The sequence below is a fragment of the Cinclus cinclus genome, chromosome Z (assembly GCF_963662255.1).
Source record: "Cinclus cinclus chromosome Z, bCinCin1.1, whole genome shotgun sequence".
NCBI lineage: Eukaryota > Metazoa > Chordata > Aves > Passeriformes > Cinclidae > Cinclus > Cinclus cinclus.
This window is the reverse complement of record NC_085084.1, coordinates 46017462-46044387: the sequence shown is the minus strand read 5'-3', so window position 1 is coordinate 46044387 and position 26926 is coordinate 46017462. Positions and strand designations below refer to the sequence as shown.

The 26926-nt window shown below is 35.6% G+C and overlaps 1 protein-coding gene across 1 annotated transcript in view; it reads right to left on the bottom strand.

Annotated features, from left to right (window-relative positions):
• Positions 1–6834: 6834 nt before the first annotated feature.
• CDC14B (cell division cycle 14B) overlaps positions 6835–26926 on the bottom strand; it is a 41960-nt gene continuing 21868 nt past the window's right edge. The window contains exons 6-14 of the mRNA XM_062512788.1: positions 25418–25484; positions 23962–24024; positions 22997–23084; positions 22442–22672; positions 20589–20727; positions 20203–20356; positions 19357–19451; positions 10182–10298; positions 6835–6871 (exon numbers count right to left, since the gene is read on the bottom strand). Of these exons, the coding sequence (XP_062368772.1) occupies positions 6835–6871; positions 10182–10298; positions 19357–19451; positions 20203–20356; positions 20589–20727; positions 22442–22672; positions 22997–23084; positions 23962–24024; positions 25418–25484 (991 nt within the window). The remainder of the gene's footprint in view (positions 6872–10181; positions 10299–19356; positions 19452–20202; positions 20357–20588; positions 20728–22441; positions 22673–22996; positions 23085–23961; positions 24025–25417; positions 25485–26926) is intronic.

Genomic DNA, 26926 nt, shown 5'->3' with positions numbered 1-26926 from the left:
AAGAAGAGATTAAATTGTGTTGCAGATCTTAGTCATGTTATTCTTTAATGCACTACTACCAGCTACTCTTTGGATTAATGTAGTGAGTGGCCTAGGGAAAACTCCTACATTTAAGGTTTAAGTTTTAGATTCATGTAAGTTGCAGTAAGTTTGCAAAGAAAGGAATTTGCCTCTCTCAATGACTTTAATTTATGTATGATAGTCTTGATACCATGTAGTTCAGTTGAATCATATGCAGTACTATAGTTTAAGATTGGCAAACATATATTAACATGAAAGTGCCTTTAAAGGAAAGAGGAGAGAAATGTCTGTGCTCAAGATAAGAATACCAAAGAATGAATAAAAAGACTCAGAAATAAAAATCCCATAGTTGATAGATAGGAATATTGGGCATATGAGCCCATAGGAAGTGAGTTTTCAGATGGCTACACTTTTTCTGTATGAAAATAGGCCTTGGGGTATTGGTGCTTTGGGCCCAAACCCAAAATCTGAACCTCTAGTACACTTAATGCCATTAAGATTATTTTTAGTCCTATATTACACAGTTTTCACATAATTTTTCCTTTTTTCTTTCCCAGAGCTGTCATAGGCACATACACACACATTAATACAAAAAATTAATATGTGTGTGTATATACACATACATATATATATACACACATACAGTGTTGGAAGTAATGCAATGCTGACTCATCAGTGGATCAATAATTGAATGTGAAGCATGATTATCTTTGCATAAAAAGTACATTTCAGTCACTGAATAATGGGCATGAAATCAGAGCTTTTTCTGTTTGAGTAGCATATGCTGAGCAAGTACTGAACAGTTTGTGCTTAAAGGGGGGCAGCCTTCAGTCTTTGGAAGAAGCGAAAACTTAGACTTTGGCTGTGTTACTTAGGATTTAACTTGAAATACATTAGATCTTCAGTAGCCTTTTATTTCTATGAAAACAAATGCCTTTTTGAATTTGTGATGCAAGTGTTGCAGATCGCTGTGTCTTCAGTACAGTCTCAGATACTGTGTCACATTTAATAAAAGTGTTATGTTGGGGATAAACCATCCCTAAATAAATTAAGTAAAGTTTCTGCTCTCCCTGTTTAGGTAACTAAACTAGTTACTAATAAAACTAACTAATGTGGCTATTCATAATCTGTATTCTGTTGTCTCTACGATGTTTTACAGTTAGTTAGCAGGACTCAGTAAGATATTGCTTGCTTTTAGCAATAGTAGTTCCTCTGTTGAGTTTTGTACAACAGTTACTGTTTAAATTAAAGATCCTGAATTTTGCGTATTGTAATTGAATCAGCAGGATAGCTCTGCCAAAACATAACAGCAAGATACAAATTTTTTTTTTCATGCCAGAAGAGAATTATCTGACATACTCTGATCCAGGAATTCTGTACTTTTTAGTTGTTTGGTTATATTTCTGTTGCTTATGGATTGAGTGCTTATTTTCAGAGTTTTTGCTAGCTCTAGCAAAGACTTGGAACCCTAGAAGCTATTGTGGGAAAAAATAAAACATAGTAACCTTTTCATTGAAATTGCTGCCAGAGTGAAAGAAGACTGGAGGCTGGAAAAGTCTGATCAGTGGGAGGAAGAGCTAGAACTCAAAAAAATCAACATTAAACAGTAGTTCAGTTTAAAATGGGTATGATATCTGATGTAAAGAGATGGACAAAAAGCACCTAGAAGCATGAAAGCAGGACAAATATATATTGCAAGTACTGACTAGAGATTCAGTCCAGTGAGCATGCCATTTCAAGAAGAATGGTGAAAGATCAATCCAGTAATAGCAGAACATGAACTCTGGAAGAAATACAGGGAGGTCTAGAGAAAAGCTGTTTTTGAAGGAGGGATAATGAAGAGGTTGAGCCCTTCCACTGTGTAGAAAACAATGGAATTATTCTCCCATCTTAAAAGAATGGTATCAAAGCACTGACAGAGGCAAAAGCAAGCTCACAAGGATAAGAAGTGATGTCTCATTATTTACCCTCCTGCTACTGGCATCGCTCCACTTTGGATTTTGTTGCATTAGTAATGGCTGATGCCAAGGATCTGTTCCCAATCTGCTGTCAGGATACAAGGACTTTGGGATTTGCCTCTTTATCCTGTTAGTGCTGGAACCATGTTAGGCATGGTAGGAAGAGCTGGGAGTTGGAGGTGCTAGTGACATAGAAGAACTTTTCATCTACTGCTATGCTCTTATGCAGCAGGGCCACCACTTGCTGAGTTGAAGGATCAAAAACATCAGTGGCTGCTTGGCCTCTCTGGACACCATGTCAGTTATCCCCAGGTGTCAAAAAGGAAAGGGGGGGGTTGATCAGTTGAAGCCCACTGCTCTCTTTGCAATTTGTACAGGAGCTGTCTGGCTTTTATATTCTTTGTATTCATTCTCCCCATGCTGGCCTGGTCTTCATTCTTGCTAAAATAGTGGTTGATGCACTCAAACTTAGATACCCATTTTTCAAAACAAAGGCCACTCCATGTTCCCTTTGAGTTGAGATAGTCAGCTTTGTGACTGCTCTAGTCCATCACTCCATGAGCTTCAAAAGCACATCATCCTTGTCTACGTTCTCTTGGCCTTATTCCATGTTTAGGACTTTTTAGTCAGTCAGTCACATCCATATGAAACCAACCCCAGAACCAGAAGTGAGAGTAAAAAACATCTCATCAAACCCTTGGTGAGGTAGGTTTAAAGCATAGTTTCTCTCTAAAATCAGACTCTGATTTCACGTATTACATGCACTTTTTTTGCTACAGCATGTTTTTATCTACTCCCACATAAGCAATGTAGAAATAGAAACTACAATGCAAAGGAGGCTAAATAGATGCAAAATGAAGTTACTCAGAACTACTGCGAATAGATTATTCTTGCAGTGCTTTAACTTCTCAATGGAATTGTCTTGGGCCACTTTCAGTTTTTCTCTGTGGGATTCTTCTAGTCCTCTGCCCTTCCCTGTCCAGTGCCAGTTCTCCTTAAACTGCTAAGGATGTGATAGGGCTTAACTGTGTTTTCCTGTGGGCATCACAAATTGGTGTTCTCCCAGGCAAAACCCACCATTCACTCTTCATCAGGCAGCTTGTTTGTCAGGAAAAGGTGCTTAAACATTCATGTAAGTTTGAAAGGATCACCTTACAACAGAAGAACACAGATTTTCCAGCTATAAAAACTATTTTTGAGGCAAGCAGAAGTTTACTTGCTTGTCAAACAGGCTCTGCTTGGTATGTGCAACTTCTGCATTTCCTAATATAGGTGAAGTAAGGGTGATAAAGAAGTATTTTAGTTGGTCACTATTTTTTGCTGTTGGTATCTTTTTAAAGACTAAGCTAGGCAATCACCAGTGCTTGTTCAAAAATCAATGTTCCTAAAAATTTAATTCTTTTGGGAAGTCTTCACTGTAATGGTAAGTATCAAAGTATATAGTATTAAAGATAATGCCTATTTCTAAAAATTAATATTATATAATAATAGAGGAAGGAGAAATAATAACTAAAACCCCACTGATCTGTCTTATTGTGCTTTTTTCACTATGTAACAGTATCCCAACAATTCAAATACAGTTACTGTTTTCCAATATGAGTCCCAGAAATGTAGAGCCAGAAAGTCTATTATTGAAATTTTAAAAATGTGTTTCAAGAATTTGTGCTTTAATTAAAGGTTTTCAGGCAGCTGAGTGTGTTGTGTTTTTTCAGTGTGCATATGAGTCTGTCTGGTACAGATATGATGGCTCTGTGATCATACTGGAAATAAAACAAGAAAAACACCACCTGATTATATTTAATTTTACACAATTCGTGTTTACACTTCTCAATATTCAGTATTTTGTATAAAATCAAATGCAATATGCAGTATTTTCAAATGACACACAAATACATATTGAACTAATTAATATTACAAGATAGTATGAGGCTTTATCTTAAAAATACCTTCAGCAAAATAAACTTTCGTTCTGTCAATCCAAGTTTAAAAAATACGATTGCAAATATACAGTTTAAAAATAATCAGGATGAACAGTACTGATTAGTCAAGAAATTTTAGGTCTTGATAAGCCTGTACATGAGTTTACGTTTGACAGTCTGCAAAAGATTAATATAAAAACTGCAGTGCAACAAACTGGTGGACATCACATTTATGTTTTGCTTTTTTTTTTCCCCCTACAATCTCTTACTGTTTTAAATCAGCAGTGCTTCTTCTACTGTCATACTGGGGCAAAAGACAAAGTCTACCTAAATGTTTGATTTTTTGATGCATAATGGAAAGTAGCAATTTCACTCAAGATATTGGAGTTTTTTAGCATGTATCTTTTGATACTACATGAGGAAGACTCCATCTGTCACATATTTGAAAGAGGAAAGAACTTCTAATGAGACTCTCCTAACTGATGACAGCAGAAATAACTTCATTCAGCTGCTCTCTTGTACAAAGGCGATGCAGCTGCCACAGCCCATTTAGTTTTGGCATGTAATAGTTCACAATTCAGAAAAAAATCAGAAACCAAGGACTTCCACATTCACGCCCACTCTTCATTCTTGTACCTAAGACACCTTTGGTATGGTATATTAAAAATGTTAGACAAAGTAATAAAAATTTGTAACAAACTAAACAGTACAGTTAGAAGGGGCACACAGAGGTAATGAGTTAATTTTCCATAATAGGCTGTTTGGAAAGTTTAAATGTAAAATCCCTTTGATATTTATGTGTTTTTCGCTAAGATACCGGCTGGTGGAGGGGGTATCCTCAAACACATTGATGCCAAACATGCAGTTTTGTTTTAGCTGGAGTTGCTATTGTTTGTGCACTTGCAAATTAACTTCTAATAAACCTGGAAGTGCTAATGACTCTGCTGGTTACTTTAAATGAGGCAAATTCTGATTTGGAATTTGGAAGGGGTAAGAAAGAGACCAATTATTTTTAGCTTTTAAAAAAAAGATGCTGAAAGAAGCAGCTCAGCTAAGAGAAGGGCAAAGCCAAACAAATCCACCCAAACAAAAAAAAAAACCTGAGCCACATCATCCGCACTAAAAAAACCAAACCAAGCTCAAAACCCCCCTAAACTGCAACAACCCAACACTCCCCCCCAAAAAAAAACACCCCAAAACAAACAAACCAACCCCATTCAAACCCCAAGATATTTTAATTGCCTCATCAGGATGATATTAGTCCCTCTCTTTTAGATGCTTTTTATCTAGAAGGGGCTGAAAAGGGAAGTTTGAGGAAAAAAAAAATCAGTCTGAGCCTTCAATGGTCCTTTATTTTTTGCATTAAACATTTTTTTAAAATTTGTATTTGTATTTGCAGATTTTTACTATCTAAGTGCATGGATATTACCTGTAAGCTTACTTATCCCATCCTGTTTCCTCTCCAATTCATGATTGCTGGAAAAATGTTTTCAAACCACTGTGGGATATTCATTCTGGCATTCAAAAGTCACCAGCCTAGCAGAAGGCTTAGTTTCCTAAAAGGATGTATATTGAAACACTGGACATTTTGTAGTCACCGTTTACATTCATTGAAATAAACTTCCCTCTCTCACAAAATTAATATGCCTCTTCAAAAACTTCAGTTATTTCATTACTAACATTTCATTTCAGCCACTGTCTACTGTAAGAGTCATGAAATCAACAGCTAACTGATGGATATTTAAGGCTATGTGGTAACAGCTCTCATCTGAGGGATATGCAGCTATAACCATCAGCTGGTGGACAAGGGTACAGCAGTTTTGAAATGTCATAATGTGAGAAGTCATAGGAAAAAAAACCACTGTAGTCCTGTGGGGGATGAAAAGTTCAGTTTCAAGCAGATTTCTCTAAAAATGACATTGCTTTTTAACGGAGATAAATTGTAGTTCTTAAAGTGTTAAGTGTCAAAATTTTTCCCAGCCCCTGAATTCCTCTATCTTAGTTGCATGGCACCCTTATTTTCCACTTTTTTGTGTGCTGCACTCATTAAGTGTCCCAAAGCTAAAAATCAGTACTGTTTACATGTTACCAAGTATACCATATGAAATCTGGGGGTAATTCTTTTTTTATGTGATAATTTAAAATTTCACCTAAAGGGCTTGATAGGTAAGAAACAGTAATGTTTCAGTGAGTAAACACTAATGACATTTCAATATGACAGCACCGCTTTAAATGGTAGTGTTTTTCCTCCTCTTCAAAATCATACCAGATTTAAAGCAGTTATAGCTAGTTCAAAGAGCAATTGGTTGTGAACAACTAAAAAAGCTGTCACTATTAAAAACAAGTTAATCACCTACAATTAGTTTATCCTAAATAAACCACACAACCGTTGACAATAATGAACTCTTTGGTGGACAATAGTTACATTGTGTACTTAATACTGCAGCTTCATAAAAAACTTCATACAAAGTAAAAAAGAAATCAACATAGGAGAGTACCAATAGTATTAAAAAAAGCTTTTGTGTTTGATTCTCGGACTCAAGAATTCAGCCCAGTCTGAATGCACAACACAGATTTACATACTTAAAAGCTCCTACCATTTGGTAGTCAGCAGCTAAGTGATTGCCATCACAATTCATACACATGCATCATACATACTAGCAAGCCCTCTTTATAATAGAGAGCTTAAATATTTACACCTGAGTCTGAATGTATGTAGATTTTGTTGGTTTTGAGAAAGTGTTAGCACGGTAGAAAAGGGTCTACCAAACATGTTGGCCATTCATTTTATTCTACATGTAAGAAAGAGATTGGTCTATTTCATTTTTTTGCCGAAAAATAGAGCCAAAGTGATCCTCCTTGAATTGCATCAAGTCCCCTCTATATCCCCTTCACTCCTGAATATCCTCTTCAACACTGGTGGTTTATTTGAAAATTCACCGCAGTACTGTTCTAGTCTTTGTGACGGATTGGCTGTTGAAATAAAACATATTTGAGGAAAAAAAAGATTACTCAGTATGTGTTTAATGCAAGCATTTCTGGCAAGGTAAAATGAGCAAATGGTACTTCAAAGAAAGAAACAAAAAGTAAATGTCACTGCATTTAATAACACATCAGTACTGATTATCAAGATTGCATAGACTGGTCCGATCACAAAAAATATGGAGAAGATTCTGTTCCATAGAGAAATGCAAAAGGGGTTTCAAAGTACCATAATTTCATTAAGTGCATTTTTGTAAAGAATTCCTTTTGTTTTTCTCCCTCTGAGGCATCAGACCATAGGAAAAGTAGGAAGACTAGGACAGAAACATTAATATTTTTTAAAGCTAGGTTTAGATTACACATAGAAAAGTTCTTTAATGCTTCAGGTAGTTTTCAGTATTCGAACAAGTGTGTAGAAAGCTGCTTTGTAATACCTAGTAAAGCAAAGGCATATGATATTTTTAAAGTGTATTCCTCTTTGTTAGCTTTTGTGATATTACTCTATACAGTTTTCATACTTCCCTCCCATACTCCCCATTATAATTTTGGTAATTACTTTACCTGCATTCTCTTAATCACCTCTACCCATCAAAATGCCTTTACCACTTTAGATTCTGTTAAATTTAATTCTGTGTGGTAACATGGAAAAGACCGTTTAACTTGTCTCTTATTATGACTCGGTTTGGATGTGAAATATGCACCTTGTTAAAATACAGACATGAGCTTCTCTGTAACTGGAAAATTTACAAGGAAGATGTCTTAACTAGAGAAATAAGGGCATCTACAGAGAAATATTGGGTTATGGGCTGGCAGTGTGATTTCCTGCAGTTCAAAAACAGTATCAGTTCAATCACAAGGTATGTAGTTAAGTCCATCAGTACTTTCCTTTATAGAAGGCAGATGATGTCTCAAAATGTTCCACAGAGGAATTGCAAGTGAGTGTTATTGATAGGATTGAAATTCCCTATTTTCTCTTTAAAAGCCAGAGTAGTGTTGTAACTGTAAATAGCTGCTTTGGCTGAAAAAACATTCTGGAGACAATCCATGGTAGTATCTCCAACAATCTGAAGGATGAAATGGCAAATGAATTCCCTAGCTCTGTAGATTATACTGCATTAGGATGGGTCACAAGTGTGATTAACATAGAGAAAGAACTGACTAAAGTGACATAAAGCAGCAAATGAGATTGATGTAAAAATAGTGCAAGATGTTTTCACTGGAATGTATCAGAAAGAAAGTGAAAGAATAAGGATACACAGTAATGTCAGAAGTTCAGTGAAGTAAATAAGTATTGAGAAAGACAGATGTTGGTTAGGGCAGGATGTCAAAATTGTAGAAATAATTATTCTCTACGCTGCAATCCACTTGATCTGGAGTAAGTACAATAAATCTGAGCACTATGAGGTAGTGTAAACTGCTCATACTTCAAGAAATTAAACTTAAATGAAAAGGCGCGCTTAAAAGAGTTACACTTTTTCAAATGCTACGGGAAAAATAAAAGGACACCTACATGACTAACAAGGTACTGCATTCCAAATCCATTAAATGATATGGTCGTACCAGAACACCCTTCAGAGGGACCAACACCAGATTAACCCTCTCAGATTATAAAACAATTAAGAACTCCGTAACTGTGACAGAACATGGACAAATTTGATTATTGGATGGAAATATGAAACTAACTGAACTTCTTAGACCTCCAAAGTTAGAAGAAAAGAAACAGTATACGGTGAAGTATTTGGGTTAGAAGTTTTAGAAAGTCCATTAAAATATGAAGGAAGTAATCTATGAAGTTTGAGATTGACCTGGTCCTTGGTCTTCAGAGTCATAAATCTGGCAATATGCCTAAAGGACTTCTTAGCAAAATTAATTGAATCTTCTGTGAACTCTGTTTTAGGGATGCTAAGGATATTTCCTAAGGATAGATATTCACATCTCACACAAAAAAAAGGTCAGCTTGGAGAAGTGCTTTCCAGGAACTGAAAATCTCTCTTCAGATTACATACATGCATGAATGCAGCTACAGAATATTGCAAGCAGGTTAGGCTGAAACTGGGAGAGGCATGAAGAATAAAACCAGCAGGCAGAATCCCATCAATTCTATTCAGACCAAAACTGACATGGTGAAAATAAGGCAAAATAGAAAAAAAACCCCAACCAACCAAAAGGAAAATCTGGAAAAATACTACTGATTTTAGTAAAATTCCTATTTCAGGAAAAAGATACTGTTTCTTAATATGTTGTCCAATAAATCAAAATAAAGTCATAACAAAAAAAATTCTCAGAATGGAATTTACTGCAGTCTACTGACTATTTCCACTAGCAGAGTGAATTTTTCAGAACTTCATTACCTTCACGGTAACAGGATGAAGAAAGAGAAAGAAGAGCTCTGTGAGGAAAAAGCTGCAAAACAACTTAAATTTTCAGTGATGTTTATAAATCAAGCCACATAACATAGGAAGTGATGTGCCATCTTTTACTCCTTCCAGTCAAAATCTCTTCAGCAACTGACAGACCCATTTGAGTTTTTCACAAAGAGTTTAAGACAAATACCAGTAAATTGTGAAAAATGGAATTTGTCTGGATATTATTTTAAACTATGCTCTCTGGCTCATCTTTTATAATGATCTGGAGGGTTGCCACAGAGGGTATGATCACGTGCATACACAAAGATACATAGCAGTAGTCTGGCCATATGCTTCTGGGCCAAAAGGCACTTTCAGTCTTGCATAAATCCATTAGAATTTAAAATTTCTTTAATTTCATTTACCAAACAGGTTTAGCTCTGATTATTATCAGCCATGCTCTCAGTAAAAAAAAAAAAAAAAAAAAAAAAAAAAAAAAAAAAAAAAAAAAATCTTACACCAGTATACACATACATTTTATATAGTTCACCTTTCCACAACCACTGCATTTCAGTTATCCATTGAATTTTTCCTTGTTTTGACTTCATGCCCTGACTAGTATTTGACTTAATGCCGTGAGGAATTTTTCTGTCTCTTACTCCAGGCAGAGGTGTTTTCATGTTACCAAAATCCCTTGTCTTCAGTAATTCTCACTCATATTAGGAAATACTATATAAAATTACTGAACTTGGAAGACTGAGCAACATAAACAAATTACCTAAGATACAAGGTTCCAGACAGTCTCAGTACATGACACAAACCATGTAATTGTTTCTCATTTTCCATTTCTAGCAGAAGGAGCTGACTATGGCAAAGCTCCTGCCAGCAGTGGATACAACAGCTCAAAGTATTTGCCTAGAAACCGTTACAGCATCTGTAAAGAAGGTAACTCTCACCTTTTAAAACTGTTTTTTCTTGCAGCAGACCTGGTAGTTCTTTTAGTAATGTCTGTACTGTCACAAATGCTAGGTTCAGAGGTTTTACTTTTCTGAACACTGGACTGCAGAGTTACTCTGTAAAGAGTAGGAAAAAAGAAAGATTATATATAATTGGACAGTTTCTAAAAACACTGAAAAGAGGGTGTTAAAGTTGCAATATAGCTCACAAGTATCATCTGGCTTCTCACAAATCCTTCTGCAAAGCAAACTCTTTTGCCTAAAACATCTTTCTCTTTCCTAACATCCCTGTTATAACCAGGGTAATGCAAGCTGTTTTTATTAGGAGAATAGCAGCCTGCTTTGCTGGTTGGTTTTGTTGGGCTTTTTTTGTTTTCAAAGAATTTATCAAATCAATAGTTTTTAGTTTTCTGTTAGGTTTTTGGAAGACAAAAATATCCAAAACTGCATTTTAATTTACGCTACAAATTAAAAAAAAAATCTGAAGTATGCAACAAAAACAAACATTATTTTCCAAACTGACATGCTGACATGGAATACACAGAATAAATTCAGAATAAACCCCAAGTAATTCAATTTGTGAAGATCAAAGCCTAAATCTCCTTCAATTAACCATGAGCTATCCCCTTCAAATAGGACAATCACTGCAAATATTAGCATTTTGCTCTTAGAGGGAATTACTGAGTTTGAAATACTCAAAACTCAGTTTTACATGCTGGTTGTGCTCAAATATTTCTCTTAAAGAATCCAGTGTGATATATTAACTATTTCTTAAACAGACAGATAAATCCTAGTATTGTTTATGTTAAAGAAAGAATTCCACACTGTGAAATACAAATAACTAATTTTATCCACCAGTCAACAGGTTCACAAGAAAATGATGTCTTTTCCTACATACTTGCAGTGATATTATGATACTATGGAGACAGGAAGTGATAAATGGTCAGTGAATTCCATGGATATCTAACCAGTATTTAGTTTTATACATCTATTTTCTATTCCATCTGTGCAACATTCCAGCTATGAAAGTATGGACCATTTTAGAGATTCTGACCTAAGAGTAACTTAGCTATTACTTTTTATTCTCCTGCTATTATTAGACTCTTATTTTCAGTGGCTTCACTGAGTCCAGATGTATGAGCAGATTGCATAAGACTGGAAACCAAAACCTTCATTAAATTGTGTAAGTTACAGTAACAGGTTGGTTAATACTCTGAAGAAACTACTTTCACAGAATTTTATATATGAATACTGAATGCTAACTTTTGGAGCAAAAGTGAACAAGAATATATGGGGAGAAAATATACATTTATATATTCATGTAACATACTCACCAAAAACAGAAATGGAAAAAACCTCCAATGTTTGCATTGTTTTATAAGGGTTTGATTTCAGAATAAGAACATGCATTTGAGATAACACAATTTAATCTAACATATATCCTTTATGGAGTAAAACTAATCAGCAGTGTTATTTTTACTATACACTTGTTGATTAGCAAACAAATTACTATATAACCACAAATTTCAAGTACTTTAAACATCTACTTGCAGAAATCTCTTTTAATATTTCAGCCTTGCAAAATATTGCCACTTGATTTGCAAATATTCAAACAAAAGAGCCAGTTGCTCTGAGGTAAGATACAAGGTTTCAATGACAAGTACTACCAAAATGCAATGCAAATTCTACTGTAAATACAGGACATTCAGAGTTGAAGGGACTGCTTGTACAGGAGGCAGAAAAAACCACCCCCAGATACCTTCAATCTCATATCATACTTCTTTGACAGAATAAATTCTTCTAAAATGTTTTCCTTGCATGCCCAATGTGAAAACATTTTAAACCTGAAAACTTATGTTACAATTTCTGCTGTGATTGTTAAACAGTTTTAACAAGTTCTAATATTACAATTCTTTCTTCAGTGGCACAGTTGTCATACAGAATTAACAAATTCAGTATACTACACTTTCAATCAAGCACTAAAAATTACAGCAGTGGTGAAATAAGGCTTGCATTATACCTTTCATCTGTGCTGATAGAAACTTCTAGCAATGAACAGAAAAGCACAAAGTCTGCTTAACCTCATAACATTTAGCCACTGAAATAGAAACGTGAACAAATCATGGCACATACTGGTTTACTAGTGCTCATGCAGCCAGAAATATGGAAAAATCATGTTTCCTCTGAAAATACATATATTTGGTGTCTTTCTGCATAAAATGCATATAGTGTACATATAAAAGAAAGCAAAAGTTAATGAAATGTAATTTATGTAATCTTTCCCTCATAAATACCCATTATTTCTAGATATTGGAAGTTCAGAAAACTGGTCAATGTACATGGCTTAAACCCATTACTTCTCTAACATGAACTGAAATAGGAGCCAGCAGGGTGCCCTTGTGGCCAAGAAGGCCATTAGTGTTCTGGGGACCATCAGGAAGAAAGTTACCAGCAGGTCAGGGGAGGTGATCCTGCCCCTCTACTCAGCCCAGGTAAGGAACATTTGAAGTGCTGTGTCCAGTTCAGGGCTCCTCAGTACAAAAGAGACAGGGAGCTACTGGACCAGCTACTGGACAGGGAGCCACTGGAAGGATATAAAGATTATGGTCTCTCTTTTGTGGAAAGGCTGAGGGACCTGGGTCTGTTCAGCCTCCAGAAGAGATGACAGAGGGGACCTCATCAATGTCAGTCAGTATCTGAAGGGACAGCATCAAGAGCCAGGCTCTGCTCAGCAATAGGACAAGAGGCAGTGGGCAGAAACTGATGAACAGAAAGTTCTACCTGAATACAAGGAAGAACTTCTGAACTTAACACCTGAACTTCTTTACTGAGCAGGTGACTGAGCATTGGAACAGATTGTCCAGAGAGGTTGTGAAGTCTCCCTTAGTGGAGATTCAAGAACCATATGGACAAAATCCTTTGCCATGTGCTCTGGGATGACTCTGCTTGATCAGGTAGGTTGGACCAGGTGACCCACTATAGTCTATTTTAGCATTATCCATTCTGTGATTCTGTGAAGCACTATGAATTATCAAGATAGCATTTTGCACAAAGACTAAAATATTCATCTTTTCAACATATCATAAGGTAGTCCTTACTTCCCAGAGAATTTCATATTATCTGTTCAAAACAAAGAAAAAAAAAAGATCTGAATGGAAACATGACTTACAATAAAAATAGCCACCATGAAACCAAAATGACCATTAAAACATCCTTGTAAGTTTGCTGCATTTTCAAAGGGAGATAAGATGCCTTATGGGATCATCTCAGAGCCAGTTGTGAGCAGGGTAGAATCTTTAGCATCAGCTGCTCTTCAGTTGATATGTCATTTTTACATCTCAGATATAAGCAACTTCATTGGGCTATTCTACAGTGAAGAATAATTAAAATCACTGTGAACAAAACATTTGCTAAATTATCACACAGACATTTTTAAATCAGACTAGAACTCTAGACTTCCAAGGCTGATAGCACCTCAATGAAAACAGGCAAGGTTCCATTTACACTGGCATGTTGTTGCAAATAAAACACCCAGAGCTGTATTTGAGCCTGACAACTGTCAGCTGAGGAGCAGCAACAGGGCCATCACAGCTTTTATTGGAATGCTACTGCATACATGTTAAAGGTGAAAGAAGAAACTAATGTGTGGAATTCTGGTTTAGCACAATTAGACTAACAGCCTCACTTGATAGCAGTTCAATAGATAGGTTTTATAATTGATGTGAGATAAAGCCATGGTAGAGGAAATCCTGCCAAAATGTCAGTGTGAAAAAGATATCCCGGACTATGTTAGAGAAGTGTAAGATCTCAGGACACCTACATTACTTCTTTGTAGCTGTTCACATAAAATAGTATGTCATACAACATCCAGAAACAGCAACAAACCCATCTGGTGTACAAAAAGGTTTTCTAACTCAATGGGTTACGATAAAAAACAAAAAACCCAGCCAAACAGAAAAAACAAACAAACAAACAAACAAAAAACAAACAGAAACCCACAACCACCCCTCCCAAACACCCTCCCCCCCAAAAAACCCCACCAAAGAAACCTACAGAAAAACCTCCACAGGCAACAGGATGTTGTGATAGTTACACCATTAAACATACATTTACATGTTAAGAATTTTTTAATCTCCAGTTCATCTGCAATGGAAACATCACTTGGTAGTTCTGATCCTAAATACACACCACCAACAGCAGATTATATGCTGCTTCCTTATTCCTGCTAATACCTTCATCTTTAAATAAATAAAAACCTGTTTAAATGGAACAGCGTTTGGGTCAGCTGCAGCAACTTCTAAATAACTCACAACTTGTTTTTACCATTTAGCTCAGTGCAAGGGCAGAACAAAGGCACACCACCGGGACACAAAAACCAAAACTCCACAACCTGAGACAAAATCCACAAAATTTGAATTGCAAGTAGTGTGATACACATTGGACAGAAATCAATCCACACAACAAGCTTTTTCAGAATATGTGATCGCAGTATCCAAAACTGGGATGAAGACAAGAGAGGTTACATGTCTTCTCTGTCTGCAATAGGCATTTTAGTCTTGCTAGCCGGTCTGTGTCTTAAAAGGTCTGTCAAATGCAATACTGCTTTCTCTTTCATCCATTCATGATTTTCAAGAAAGTAGACCTGAGACCTCTACTACTCTTCCAAGTCATTGACAGGCAACAAGTGACTGATAGCTCTTCAGCATACAGGGCTCCAGCCAACACAATTGCCAGGCTAGCCCAGACTGATCCATGATCCTTATTGATAATTTGATCTCTTGAAACACAAGAGACATTAGCTGCAGAATGGAGAGAAAGTTAGGCAAACTTTCAAGAAAAGCCTAAGTGTTTTCTCTCCCTATACTTAAACCAACATTTAATGATTGTTAATCTTGGAAATCAAGCAGCAGCACCAGTAACTGGAAATTCACAGAAAATGGCAATAACCAAATTGCTTGCATCACATCCATAAACATCAGTCTTTTGTCCTCTAGCAAGGAAGTCCTTCCAGTTTTTAGACAGAAAACAGACACAATTAGAAAAATAAAGGATGATAGTTGACTGAAATTGATCTTACAGCACAGTACAGCAAAACAAAGCACAGATTGTTTCACCTCTTTAACCTATGTTTTAAGTTTAGCTTTTTCAATATGTATTCAGAAATCTGAGGTCTGACTTCCAGAGGCCTCATTGAGAAAAGAAATAGTGCTTAATTCAGTGTAAAACTTTGAAAACATGCCTCTCATGTTATTTGGAATAATGTCTTTCAAGTATGTTATTCGACAAAATTGGGGGAAAAATTAAGCTGAAGTGATCTTTATTTATCATCTTTCTTCTCAAAAAGATCAGATTAAGATGACCTCAGTGAAGGCTAACCGAATAACCAACCTGTCCAAAGTCTCCCAGTTCTCATTCTACAGTTATTCAGTCACTTAGGTTAGCAGAAAGTTTCATGCTTTTTAAGAAGTGCAGACAGAAAGTTGCAAGACCAAAGGTAAGGATGACAGAAGATCTCAATCTTCATGTCTGTCAGGAGAGAATGCCTATTCTTACTAAGTAAAAGACTTTCTGACCATTTTTAAAATCTGAGAGCACCAAGGTCTCAGATTAATGAATTTCAAGCACTCACCCAAAGTAACCATTCTACTTTGAGGGTGGTGATGACAGAGGAGCTCCAGGAAGACTCAGAAGCAAGCAAAAAGTTCATTTGCATTTCCTGGAAGTTCTGCATGCTATTGGAATTTTCATTTGACCAAAAGATGTAAATTGTCATTTGATGAAAACATTGCACCTTTTAAGTAGAAGCAAGGCACAGAAATCACTGCAGCTACTCTGATGAAAGTGAAGAAAAAGTGAAAACCATACTCAAGGAACTGATATGCTGTTAATGTTTCCTCAGCTGCTGAATCCAAGTAACAGAATAAAGGAATGTAAGTAGTCTCCTAAAGCTCTAGAAAACATAACTGTGAACAAAAGATGATGAAACCAGACTGACTCAGTAAACAAGTGAGCCTTGACCTAGCACTGCAACCTGTCCCATCTTCCGTTATGTCAAAAAGGTAAAAGGAATCATGTTTTATGCCATGGCATATAATATTTGATCTCTTTGTAGAAACAAAGACGTAGTGACATTTCTAATAAATTCTAATTCTTAGCATTTCATGGGAATAAAATAATGTGTTGGGAAACCAGCCTACTTTGCAAGTTCATTAACTTTGAAGTAAAACTGAAGCAAACATCTGCATCTGCAAAATGCAAAGGATAGGATTGTATTTTAAAGCAGTACTTTTTCTTTCTTACAGATAATTTTGCTTACATAGTTTTACTTATCTGCAGAGAAGGAACACATAAAAATTAAAAAATTATTCTAATTATAAGAGCTATTTGCCTTTTGTATATTGCAAGCCAGCCATAAAAATTACTAAATTATTCCAAATAATATACACAAGAATATAACAAAGCCAGAGCAGTAAAATTCATTCTTGCAACAAAGCCAGTATGAAACATGACATGAAAACATGCATTTATGAGACATACTAGACAGAAAGTGTGAGCTATTGTAGAGAAATGGAATGGGACACTTACACAGTGGCTCTCTCTCAGGGGGTCCTGATGGTAACTATGTTCTTAAACCATCTAGACAGAATAGCAGGCTGGGCAGAAGGGAGCCACATACAATCCACCAGATGACAATACTACACAGTGTAGACACCAGCATAGCTAGGAGCCATCTAAAAAGGGATTGGAGGGGGAGGTAGAGATGAAAAAAAATTCAAAAGCAGAAGCTTTGGTGCATTTTAGCTTGTTTCAAGTTCTTCAAAAGGATACTGCTCTATAAACTTTGCCAAGCATTTCTTACTTTCTATTACTAACAATCCATGCAGCCATAAATTGCCAATGTTGTACCCATGTGCTGCTGGAATGAAAAGCAAATCTTCTGAAATCCTCACCAAAGTCACCTATTTCAAAGAAAGTCTGTATCGCTCTTGGAAATAAGTGTATGCAGGAGGATTACATCTCTGACCACTTGCTGCCATCTCTTACACAGCTGGATCAGCCTGTATTCACACACCCTACTTCACAATCATACATTCTGATACTAAAACATTACATCAGCGACAGGTAAGTTTGCAGAAATAAACAAATGATGTAAATAACCAGATGATGGGGTGCATTACCTTTCTGTGTAAGAAGCAAAAGACAATTCATAATCCTTTGGCACAGGTGCAGAATATTGCTTATTAAAACATACATAACATATCCAGTCATCAATGCATAAAGAATTTATACAGCCAACTTCAACAAAAACTCTATACAAATCCCTTGTGTCTTAAAAGTAAATAATGCATCTAGTTTTCAAAGACTGTAACTGTCCAAGCTTCTGGTACTCTTACTTTGCCCTCCCCCCACCCCTGTCTTTTTTCCCCTAAAATAAAACTATTTGGAAGATTTAGAAGCTTCTGTTTGTTTGCTTAGATAAAAGTGATCAATTTCACTGCAAGAATAATTATTTTAACAGAGTAAACTAAAAAGGAAAGAGACAGACACATTTTGTAGTAGAAAAAACATCTGACCCATGTAAGGCAGCCAAATACTCCTTGCAATAAAACAACAGTAACACAAAGAAATGTATGAATTTACACATTCATTTTTCACTGAATTATTTCAGTACAAGTTGCAAACCATGAAAATATCTGGGGGGGAACAGAAAGAAGTAAATTTAAATTCCTTGAGTGACAATGCACAACGCAAAAATCAGCTAAAAGCTCCAGGTCAATTGTTTTAGTTCTACACAAATACAAGCTAACTAGAGGAGACATATTGCAGAATGTTTCATACGCCAGATAATGTTTTAATAGTAAACAGGTCTTGTATTAAGAAGGTACGAAGACAATGGCCCTGAATAGGTTACCACACAGTCTTCATTCATTGTGTGGAACATACAGTAAGTGTGTGGCAATTAAGCATGTGACAGCTAAGGCTCTGTGCCTTGGAAACTAATCTGCAGGGTACTTTTACTGTGCTATCTGAGGCAATGTGTTTGGGCATTTTTTAAATGCCAGTGGGCACAGTCTTTGTTCTGAGTATGTTGTTTCCTGTATGGCTGCCTGTGTAAATGATAAGCATGAACAGAAGACAGTCATTTAAAACAGAAGCAGAAATCAGACATAGCAAAGTGTGAAATGTGTGATTTGTTTCCAAAGATACATTCCTTCACCTTCAACACATTTTTACTACATACTTCTTACTTTTTCTAAAAGTCTGATGACAGTGGTGATCTTAAAAAAGAAGAAAAAGAAAATAAAAATGACAGCAAGGTAGTAGCATCGTATCGTGCAGAAGGACAACACAACAAAAGTCAAGTTCATTGTGGCCTGTGACTTTGGTGACGTGTTATTTGCAAAGTCTGAAACCAAGGGTAACCATTCCTTTCCTTGCAGTCAAATGACATCCAGTGAAGTTTTTTTAAGTGTTGCATTCTCTTGCAGTTTATTTAAGGTCAGACAGAAAGATTTTGCACCTACAGTTGATACAAACTACAAGAGATGCAAACTTTCTTTTAGAGGTGGTGTTTCAGGACTTGCCTAAAATAAAGAGAATACCAATTTCACTGATGGAAATGCCAGTTTGGAATTTGTTTACTTGAACAGTGGCTAATCTGCCTTCCATATCCACCAGACATTATCACAAAGCCCACAAGATTTAGGGAGAGTTCTTTTCCAAGGAAGAGAAAATAAAAGGAAGCTAAAAGTCTTCCTTTCAATTGTTTTTAGGTAGCTGACTTTACTTCAAACACCAGCACATATCTTATTTGAGCCAATCAAACAAAACCACACAGTCATATTCTTTCATTTTTATACTACCACAGGAAAGACATCGGAATGTTTGTGACTAAACTAAAAGTAAAGCATTCAGAAGTGCTATAAGAGCTTGTAAAGTACAGAATACCAGCATCAAAAACTATGCAGAAAACTAGAAAATCAATCATGCAGCTCTTTAACCAAATTTTCCTGCCTTCTCAGCATTCACCAAGCCTTCAGAGAAATGGTGAATCTTGTACTTGTTTTAAGGGAGTAAAAGCAGCATTGATAAACATTTGGGGGCAACAGGAAGTGTGCATGAAGAAGAGGATAAAAGTGCTTCTGGAATTTTATGTATTCAGAAATTGACTTACGCTAGTGGAGATGGAGTTTTTGCTTGCCTTTTGCTTTTCAGAGCACGAAGCTTATCCCCTTGTGTTAAACAGCTTGTTTCATCATCATCACTGTACTGGATAAGTGGAAGGGGGAAAGGGATAAATCAAGATTAAATATAGACACTTTGCTATTTAAGAATTAACCTTATCTTAAAACTTAGAATTTTCTTGACAGGATAAAGTCAAAGGAAATTCACTTGCATAAATATAGTTCTGTTCCTTCCAGTTTCCTGTTTGCTGCTCCTGAAGCTGTAAACCATTAAGTGGTGTCATAAATTATATGCATTGGAATATTGTCTACTTTTAAAGCATTGGAAGCAATATATTATAAAATCTTTGCTTATGTATAGTATGATCTTCACTAAATACAGCATTTCCCTCCTTCATTAGCCTTTTCACAACAGCAGTACTGTCTTTTTCAAAAAGCACCATCAAAAGGTATTACAGAAGTTGCAATTACTTAGAAACTAAAGTGAGTAAAAAACCCAAACTTTCAACCCCTTCCTTTAAAGATACATAGTGAAGCAACAGACAATCCAAAATTAAATCAGTTTTTGATTACAGAATGTAAATAATTTTTTTCTATTATTGACCTAATTACAAAAGACTAAAAGCATGATGATGCTCCTACTTTACCTGTGTTCTAAACTCCATTTTTCATAATTGCAGTCCCTAGTTTCCCCCCTCCCATACCCTTTTATACAAAAAGGGTGAACAGAAAAAAATTTGATTAACAAAATTTTAGTGTACCCACAGGTTTCTTCAAAACCTGAGAGATTCTCAACAATTCGAACTTTTACAAGAGCACAATATTTGGGTGGTTACCAGTTCAATGTCCTTTTGGATGGTTCTCCTGTTTCTTGTGTTATTAATTGAAATATCATCTACTCCTGACAGAATTCTTGTTACAGCAATTTTATGGTTTCGTTTCAACTTTGCACGGAAAATATCCCCTTCTGTCCAAAGTTCTGCCTGTTTGCTATCATAACATGGAAAAAAAGGCCCAAAACACAACAAATTAACACTGAAGATTGTTAAGTGTACAATAGAAGAAGAAGAAGAAGAAGAAAGAAGAAGAAGAAGAAAGAAGAAGAAGAAGAAGAAGAAGAAGAAGAAGAAGAAAGAAGAAGAAGAAAGAAGAAAGAAGAAGAAGAAGAAGAAGAAGACATCTAGATTTATCTTTGGCAGTAATTTACACTCAATCTACTTACTCCATCAGGAAATGCTGTTGTGGCCCAATCACAGAACCAGGTCTATTTATTCTGATCCAGGCAATAGTTTCAGCAGCTGTCATCCGATAGTGCTTCATGATGTAACAAGCAATAAGTGTGCCAGTTCGTCCAAGACCAGCTATGTAAGATAAAAGAATGGCTTCTTTTATATATCCATCTTAATCTGGAATCTGCTGTAACTACAAACACTTGGACAAGTAGTTACCTGCCTAATTTACCAAAATAAACCTCTACTTATCAAATGTGGTAAGGGAAACTTACTCTTTGATCTTTTTCTTCATATACAGGATTACTGTTAATATTTTTTTTAGGGAGGTAACCTTACAAAGCCAGCAAATTTACAAATATCCTTAAGTTTAGCTACCTTTATTTACCTATCTATGAATATGTATGAAGGTATGAGAATGTTTTTAAGCATGGGATAAAACTGTTGGCCTTTTTTTTTTTCTTCAGAATTCTCCCAGCACCTTCTTGCAAACTAATTATATATTGCACTGAAATCAGATGTTCTTCCAGACCCTCCTCTAATTAATCTCTTTAATTCTCAAGAAAAAAAACAAATTTGGCAGTAAGCAAGTCTGGGCACTAACTAGCACAGGCAAGAAGTGTTCCAGAGTGAGAAACTGTATTTAAAGTGGCCCTCAAAACAATTCTATTACCTTGGGAAACATGAGACATGAAAGAGGACATCTCCAGAAACATGATGTCTCTCCTCAATCACTTGCTGTACTTGCAAATCATGCACCACCTCTTATTTAACAATTGACTGATCAACACCAAGGTAAAATCTTCTGTATAACACAACCACCAAGACAACCACACAACCTTCCAACTCACTCAGCTCTAGGAACAGGCTACAGCATTCTACACTTCCTCAGGAGTAAGCGCAGGCTAGACACCATTAGTATGACATCTGCCAAACACCTTAATTTGAGTGAAAACAAAGCACTTGTATCACTGATACTCAATACTCTGGCATAACCAACTAAGTGATATGCCTGAATTTTTCACCTCAGTGAAGAATAAGAGTATGCACTTGTTTCCCCAGAGTCAAGATGCTGGTTTCAACAATTCTTTCACTTTCCAATATAATTCTGTTAAATGCACCAAACGGATGGCAGGTACAGGAACAAAAATGCAGTCTTTGCAGGTCCAAAGCAAACAGGTTAAGAAAAGGCCCCTCTCCTTTAATGACAGCATTATCAGGTACACTAGTGTTGCAAAGTTGTAGAGACGAAATGTCTGATAGACTACTAAAGACTGTGTGGGAAGGAAAACATTCTGCCTCTAGAACCAAAGAAAAATGAGTGACTACACTAGCTGCATTGGCTAGGCTCTTAAAATCTTTGCAGTCTAACTCTGGAGGAATGGATATTCAGAGCATGCCCAAATTAGTATAAAGAGTTTCTGAGGGATGAAGGTTTTGGTGGTTGTTGAGGAACACTCATATATTTTGATGACTCTTCCAAATGTTTCCAAAAGTTTATGACTTGATATATTTAAACAAGTATTTTCAGAAAGAATTTGAAAGGACTTCAAATGCCTGCCCAAAGCAACCTTTGAAAGTACTAACACTTTCTAGCAGAAAGAGCTGTTAATATTGGAAATCTCACTTTCTCCAGTCTCATTTTGGGAATGACTGGGAAGATTTTTCTGGAATTTAACAAAATTGGAAGATGAAGTGCTGGACAAAATCATAGAAGCAATTTGAATGGAAAAATTGCAGTTTGGCAGAGTTGTTAACTAGACATAGTAGAATTATACTGCAAAATACCTCAGGAACTGTAATTATAAACATCACTTGCAATATAAACTGTTTTTTTACATCATACCTTTGCAATGAACAGCTATTACACCTTCAGCATTTTCACAAATATTTAGAAATGTTTTAACTATAGTATCACTAGGTGTACTTCCATCAGCAAAGAAGAGATCAAAATGCTCAAATCCAGCATCTGTAAATCGTTTGGCATCATACAGTTTTTTGTTGAGGCGTATTATAGTGGTGACCTTATGTTGCTTGAAGTATGGGAAATAAGCCTCTGGAGCATGGTGGGGATAGCCTATTTGAGAACAGAAGATTTTAAAAAAAGAGAGTAAGCCTTACACTGAAAAAAAAATGACTAAAAAACAAGACATGAAAATACTTTCAAAATAGAGACAACATAAAGAATTAGACTAACTGAAAATGGAATTTTAATACAGTCACCTAGGTTAGATACAATTAAACCAAGCATTAAAATTTTACTGCCAGTGTTCTTATAAAAGGAAAAGAGCCAAGGAAAAAACACACTGTTTGAGGAACAATTTTAAAGCTTGTCCTTACTGATAACAATCAACTAAGAAAGCAGTGGGCTTGTGTTCCCCACCTCCTTTTTTAAGCATACCATTTTCAATTTTACTTCTTGAATGAGGTCCACTGAAGGCAATGAATTTGTTTGGTATTATCCAGTTAAAATCTCCATTTTCTGCTCTCTGTCAAGAGAAAATGCTTGGTTTATCATTATCCCTGTATTTTCAGGCTTTTCCTTATTGTTTCAAAGTACATGCTATATAGAATTGAGGTATCATTTTTGCCAAAGGAAGTTGTGTTAGTTGCCTGCTTTGTTTTTCATCATAAGGATGACTGATGCTCTCAACTTCATATTTCTCCCCTGTGTTTCTGTCTTTCTAAATCAGAGTTTTAGAACAATGCAACTGATGCCCTTCAGATGAAGAGCAACTTCCAATTTTTTATTTTTTATAGGATTCTTAATTGGTCTTACCAATTTGTCTTACCTCTGCTTGCAAACTAAACAATGATTTTTTAAGCTCTTGGAGCATTTAATATTCTCTTTACAGATATCTGGCAGTTTTGCATTTCTGAGACTGCATTACAGTCAAGAGTTCCAGAATTTAATTGTCACACTAATTTCCTATGCCCCAAAGTGAATTTTACGCACTTGGAATTTCCCAGCCCTGTTTCCTTCTATACCTCAAAGAGTGTTATTACATTTTTGCTGTGTGTTCTGAAATACATACTTTGATTTTTCTCTAACATTCAGTTAGACTTGGGCTTGTATACCTTTTAGTTTTTTATCAATACTGCTGACGAATATCCAGGGATTTAATAATAATGGAGAATCCCATTTATTTCCATTTTGGTTTCTGCTTTCCCCCATGTTTGAGCATAATTATACTTAAATCTGAATATCGGTCTTCTCTCTCGGACCATGAACCTTTATTTAATCATAATTTAAAAAGACAAAACAGAAATGGAACTTAATACTACAAAAGAATAGCACAAATTATTAGCAATGGTTTTAGCATTAGTTACAGCAAACAAATAAAAATATTGATACTGAACACTTACTTCATAATGCTCATATTCATTTACATCAAATGTACTAAAATCCAGGAAACCATGTTGCAAAGCCTAAAATTCAGAACACAGCTCTTAACAAAGATGCCTCTTCAATGAGGAGAGTTTATCACTGTTTTTGGTTACACAAAGTCCTTTAATAGACACTCTACTCTTACTTTACATAATTTAAGAAATACAGATAAAGTCAGTCTTGCTTCAAAACAGGTCTGTAAATTTCAATATAAGTAAATATAAGTGAAGTTAAATGAGTAAATTGACTTCTTTTGTTTTCACCAAATCACTAAAAAATCCCAGATTACTAAAGCATTTGGTCTTTTCATTATTGCCAGGTACATGAAATAAAAAGAAAAATAACCAGAAAAAATATCTATTGAAGCTATGAGTAGATTCTAAAGGCTGCATTCAAGGACTGGAAATATTTTTTTGTGCATAAATGCTATTTGCTAGTATCTTCACTGATTTCAAATTGTTTGCAGTCACAAAATCCTCAGCAGATATTACTGTGAGTCCATGATGTCCCATAATTAGCCACAATTGTAATACTTAATACTGTATAAAAAATGTAATTATTTGGGTAACTAACAGTTTATCCACTTTTTAAAACAGAAAGCACAAACACAGATAAATCCCATATCTCCAGATATTAAAAATACTACATTCTAATTTTCTCTTTTACTATCTAATCTTTTGTAGCTCTCCTTGCTGTTCACCAGCAAGAAGGAGCAATGCACTAGTCTTAGTATATAAGTAACCAATTTCAAAATGCCCAAAAAAGCACCAATATTCAAAAGCTGACTTAACCAGTAAAAACATCAGTATTTGGCAGAGACACCCATAATACAAAAGCATTAATATTGCGGAGAGCTGGATAAATCCCCATTTCACTAGTCATCCAGACTAAAAAGAAAGTATTTTGATTATCCTATCCTTCAACACTGCCTTACTTCACTGCTATATTGCTACAAAAACTAGATTTTAAAATTTTATAGTTTAAAAAAAGCAGCTACCTCCTAGCATTTTTTCTATTTCTATTATGAAACCAAAACTTGAGATCATTAGCATGTGCTGCAAATACCTGAAGTGTAGAGCAAACCCATTCAAAACCACTTTCAAAGGCTATGCTCAGCCTAATACATAACAGCAGGGGGCATATAATAAACCTAACACACAGCTCTTAGGATTAGAGGTGTCCTGAGAGATTACATAAGTAAAACTCAAAATTCCCTGTGTAATATCTTCACTTGTTGATTATATAAGGTATTGGTTGACTTCTATGAATGCTGTGTCTACTTTTGTGACAATGCATAACGCATAGTAAACTAGGCAGCAATCAGCAGATCTGCTCCTTCACAGCGCTAATTGGATGTTAGTGTCCTAGCCTTCTTCTTCTGATGGGCAACATTTAGCTAATTTTTTGAAATGTGGAAAATATTAGTTTACTGACCTTGTTTATTGCATGAAAACAGTCCAGTAATGTCAGATGAAAGCTGCACGTACCAAAGGAAGCATCCCTATAAGATACAATGACCAAAACATAATTATTGCATTTTAATGCAAGTGAAAGCAATTCAAATACTCCTCTAAAACACATTTTATAGTTACTTCAATATAATGATCATTAAACTGAAATAATTATGTCAAATAATTTCCCGTACCTTGACTATTTTTCTTGAATTTTTTTACAAGAATAAAAAAAAACATAAAATAAGTTATGTTAACAGATACAATGTAAGATTACTCCAGCTACAGTTTTTGTAAAGCTGATGCTCAATTTCTGCCATGGACTGTTAGGATAAACATTTTTGTAAATATAATAGAATATTTTCCTTAAGATGCATAAATAGTTCACAAAAACAAGTGGAGAACCTGTTTCATTTAAACTGCTTCTTTCAATTACACATTTTCTAAATCTGTTGAACCAGGAATTGCATGTTCTTAGTACGTGACCATTATCAAATTTCATAAGCACCAGAGTGTAAGAATTCTACTGGAATACTATAGTGAAGTAAAGAAATAAATTAAACTGAATCTACACCAGAGAATATTATGCCTTGGCAGAACACCTTGAGACCACACAGCCCTTACCAGCTAATGCTTCTAATAAGCAAAAAATGTATCATGTTCAAATTTCAACTAAGAGGAAGAAGAACTTTTGAAGAACCTGCACTGCTGTCCCTAGTAATTTTTTCTATCTTTTCCTTCCTTATGAATTAGTGTAAAAATGGGCAGAAATTAGCAGGAGACAGAAATAATAGAACTTTATTCAAGTAAAAGAAAGGACACGTAAAGGTAACATTGTAGTAGCACGTGTCTCTTAGAACACCTGATGAGACAAAACAAATGCATAAAGCCTGCCACAGACAGATAGAAGCAGCCTGAAGTTTTCAGGCCATGTTCTTCACAGGGAACTGCAACCACTCTGATATGTGTTGGAGGGACAGCAGAGTAGGGCACAGGCAATGCAGAAGGTTCCTGGAATTGATGCCTGATGCACTGATGACAGCTTCCCACTTGTCAAATATGTGCAGCAATCTGCAAACAGTGTGTTGTGCACAAAGAATGCTATTAAATTACAAGCCCTCTGTGGTGAATGACAGATATTTTGATATGTTTAACTGCCAGCTACTGGCACAAAATCAGACTGCCAAGTGAGAAGCAACATAGATCTAAAAGCTCAATGAGTGGATACAAACAGAGGGGCTTCTTCACCTTCTGCTGGTACACTTCAGTACCAGGTGGTAACACCTCTGAATCCTGAGCACTTAAAGTTCAGACAGTGAGCATGTTCCAAGCAAAAACTTCAACACAACCCCCCCACAACCCACCCCAAAAAACCCAAAAACCTAACAACCAACAAACCAACCAAAAACAACCGCAAAAAAAAAACAAAATAGACAAAAAAACACCCCAAAACACAAAACAAAGCAAAATAAAACAAAATCCCAGAAAACAA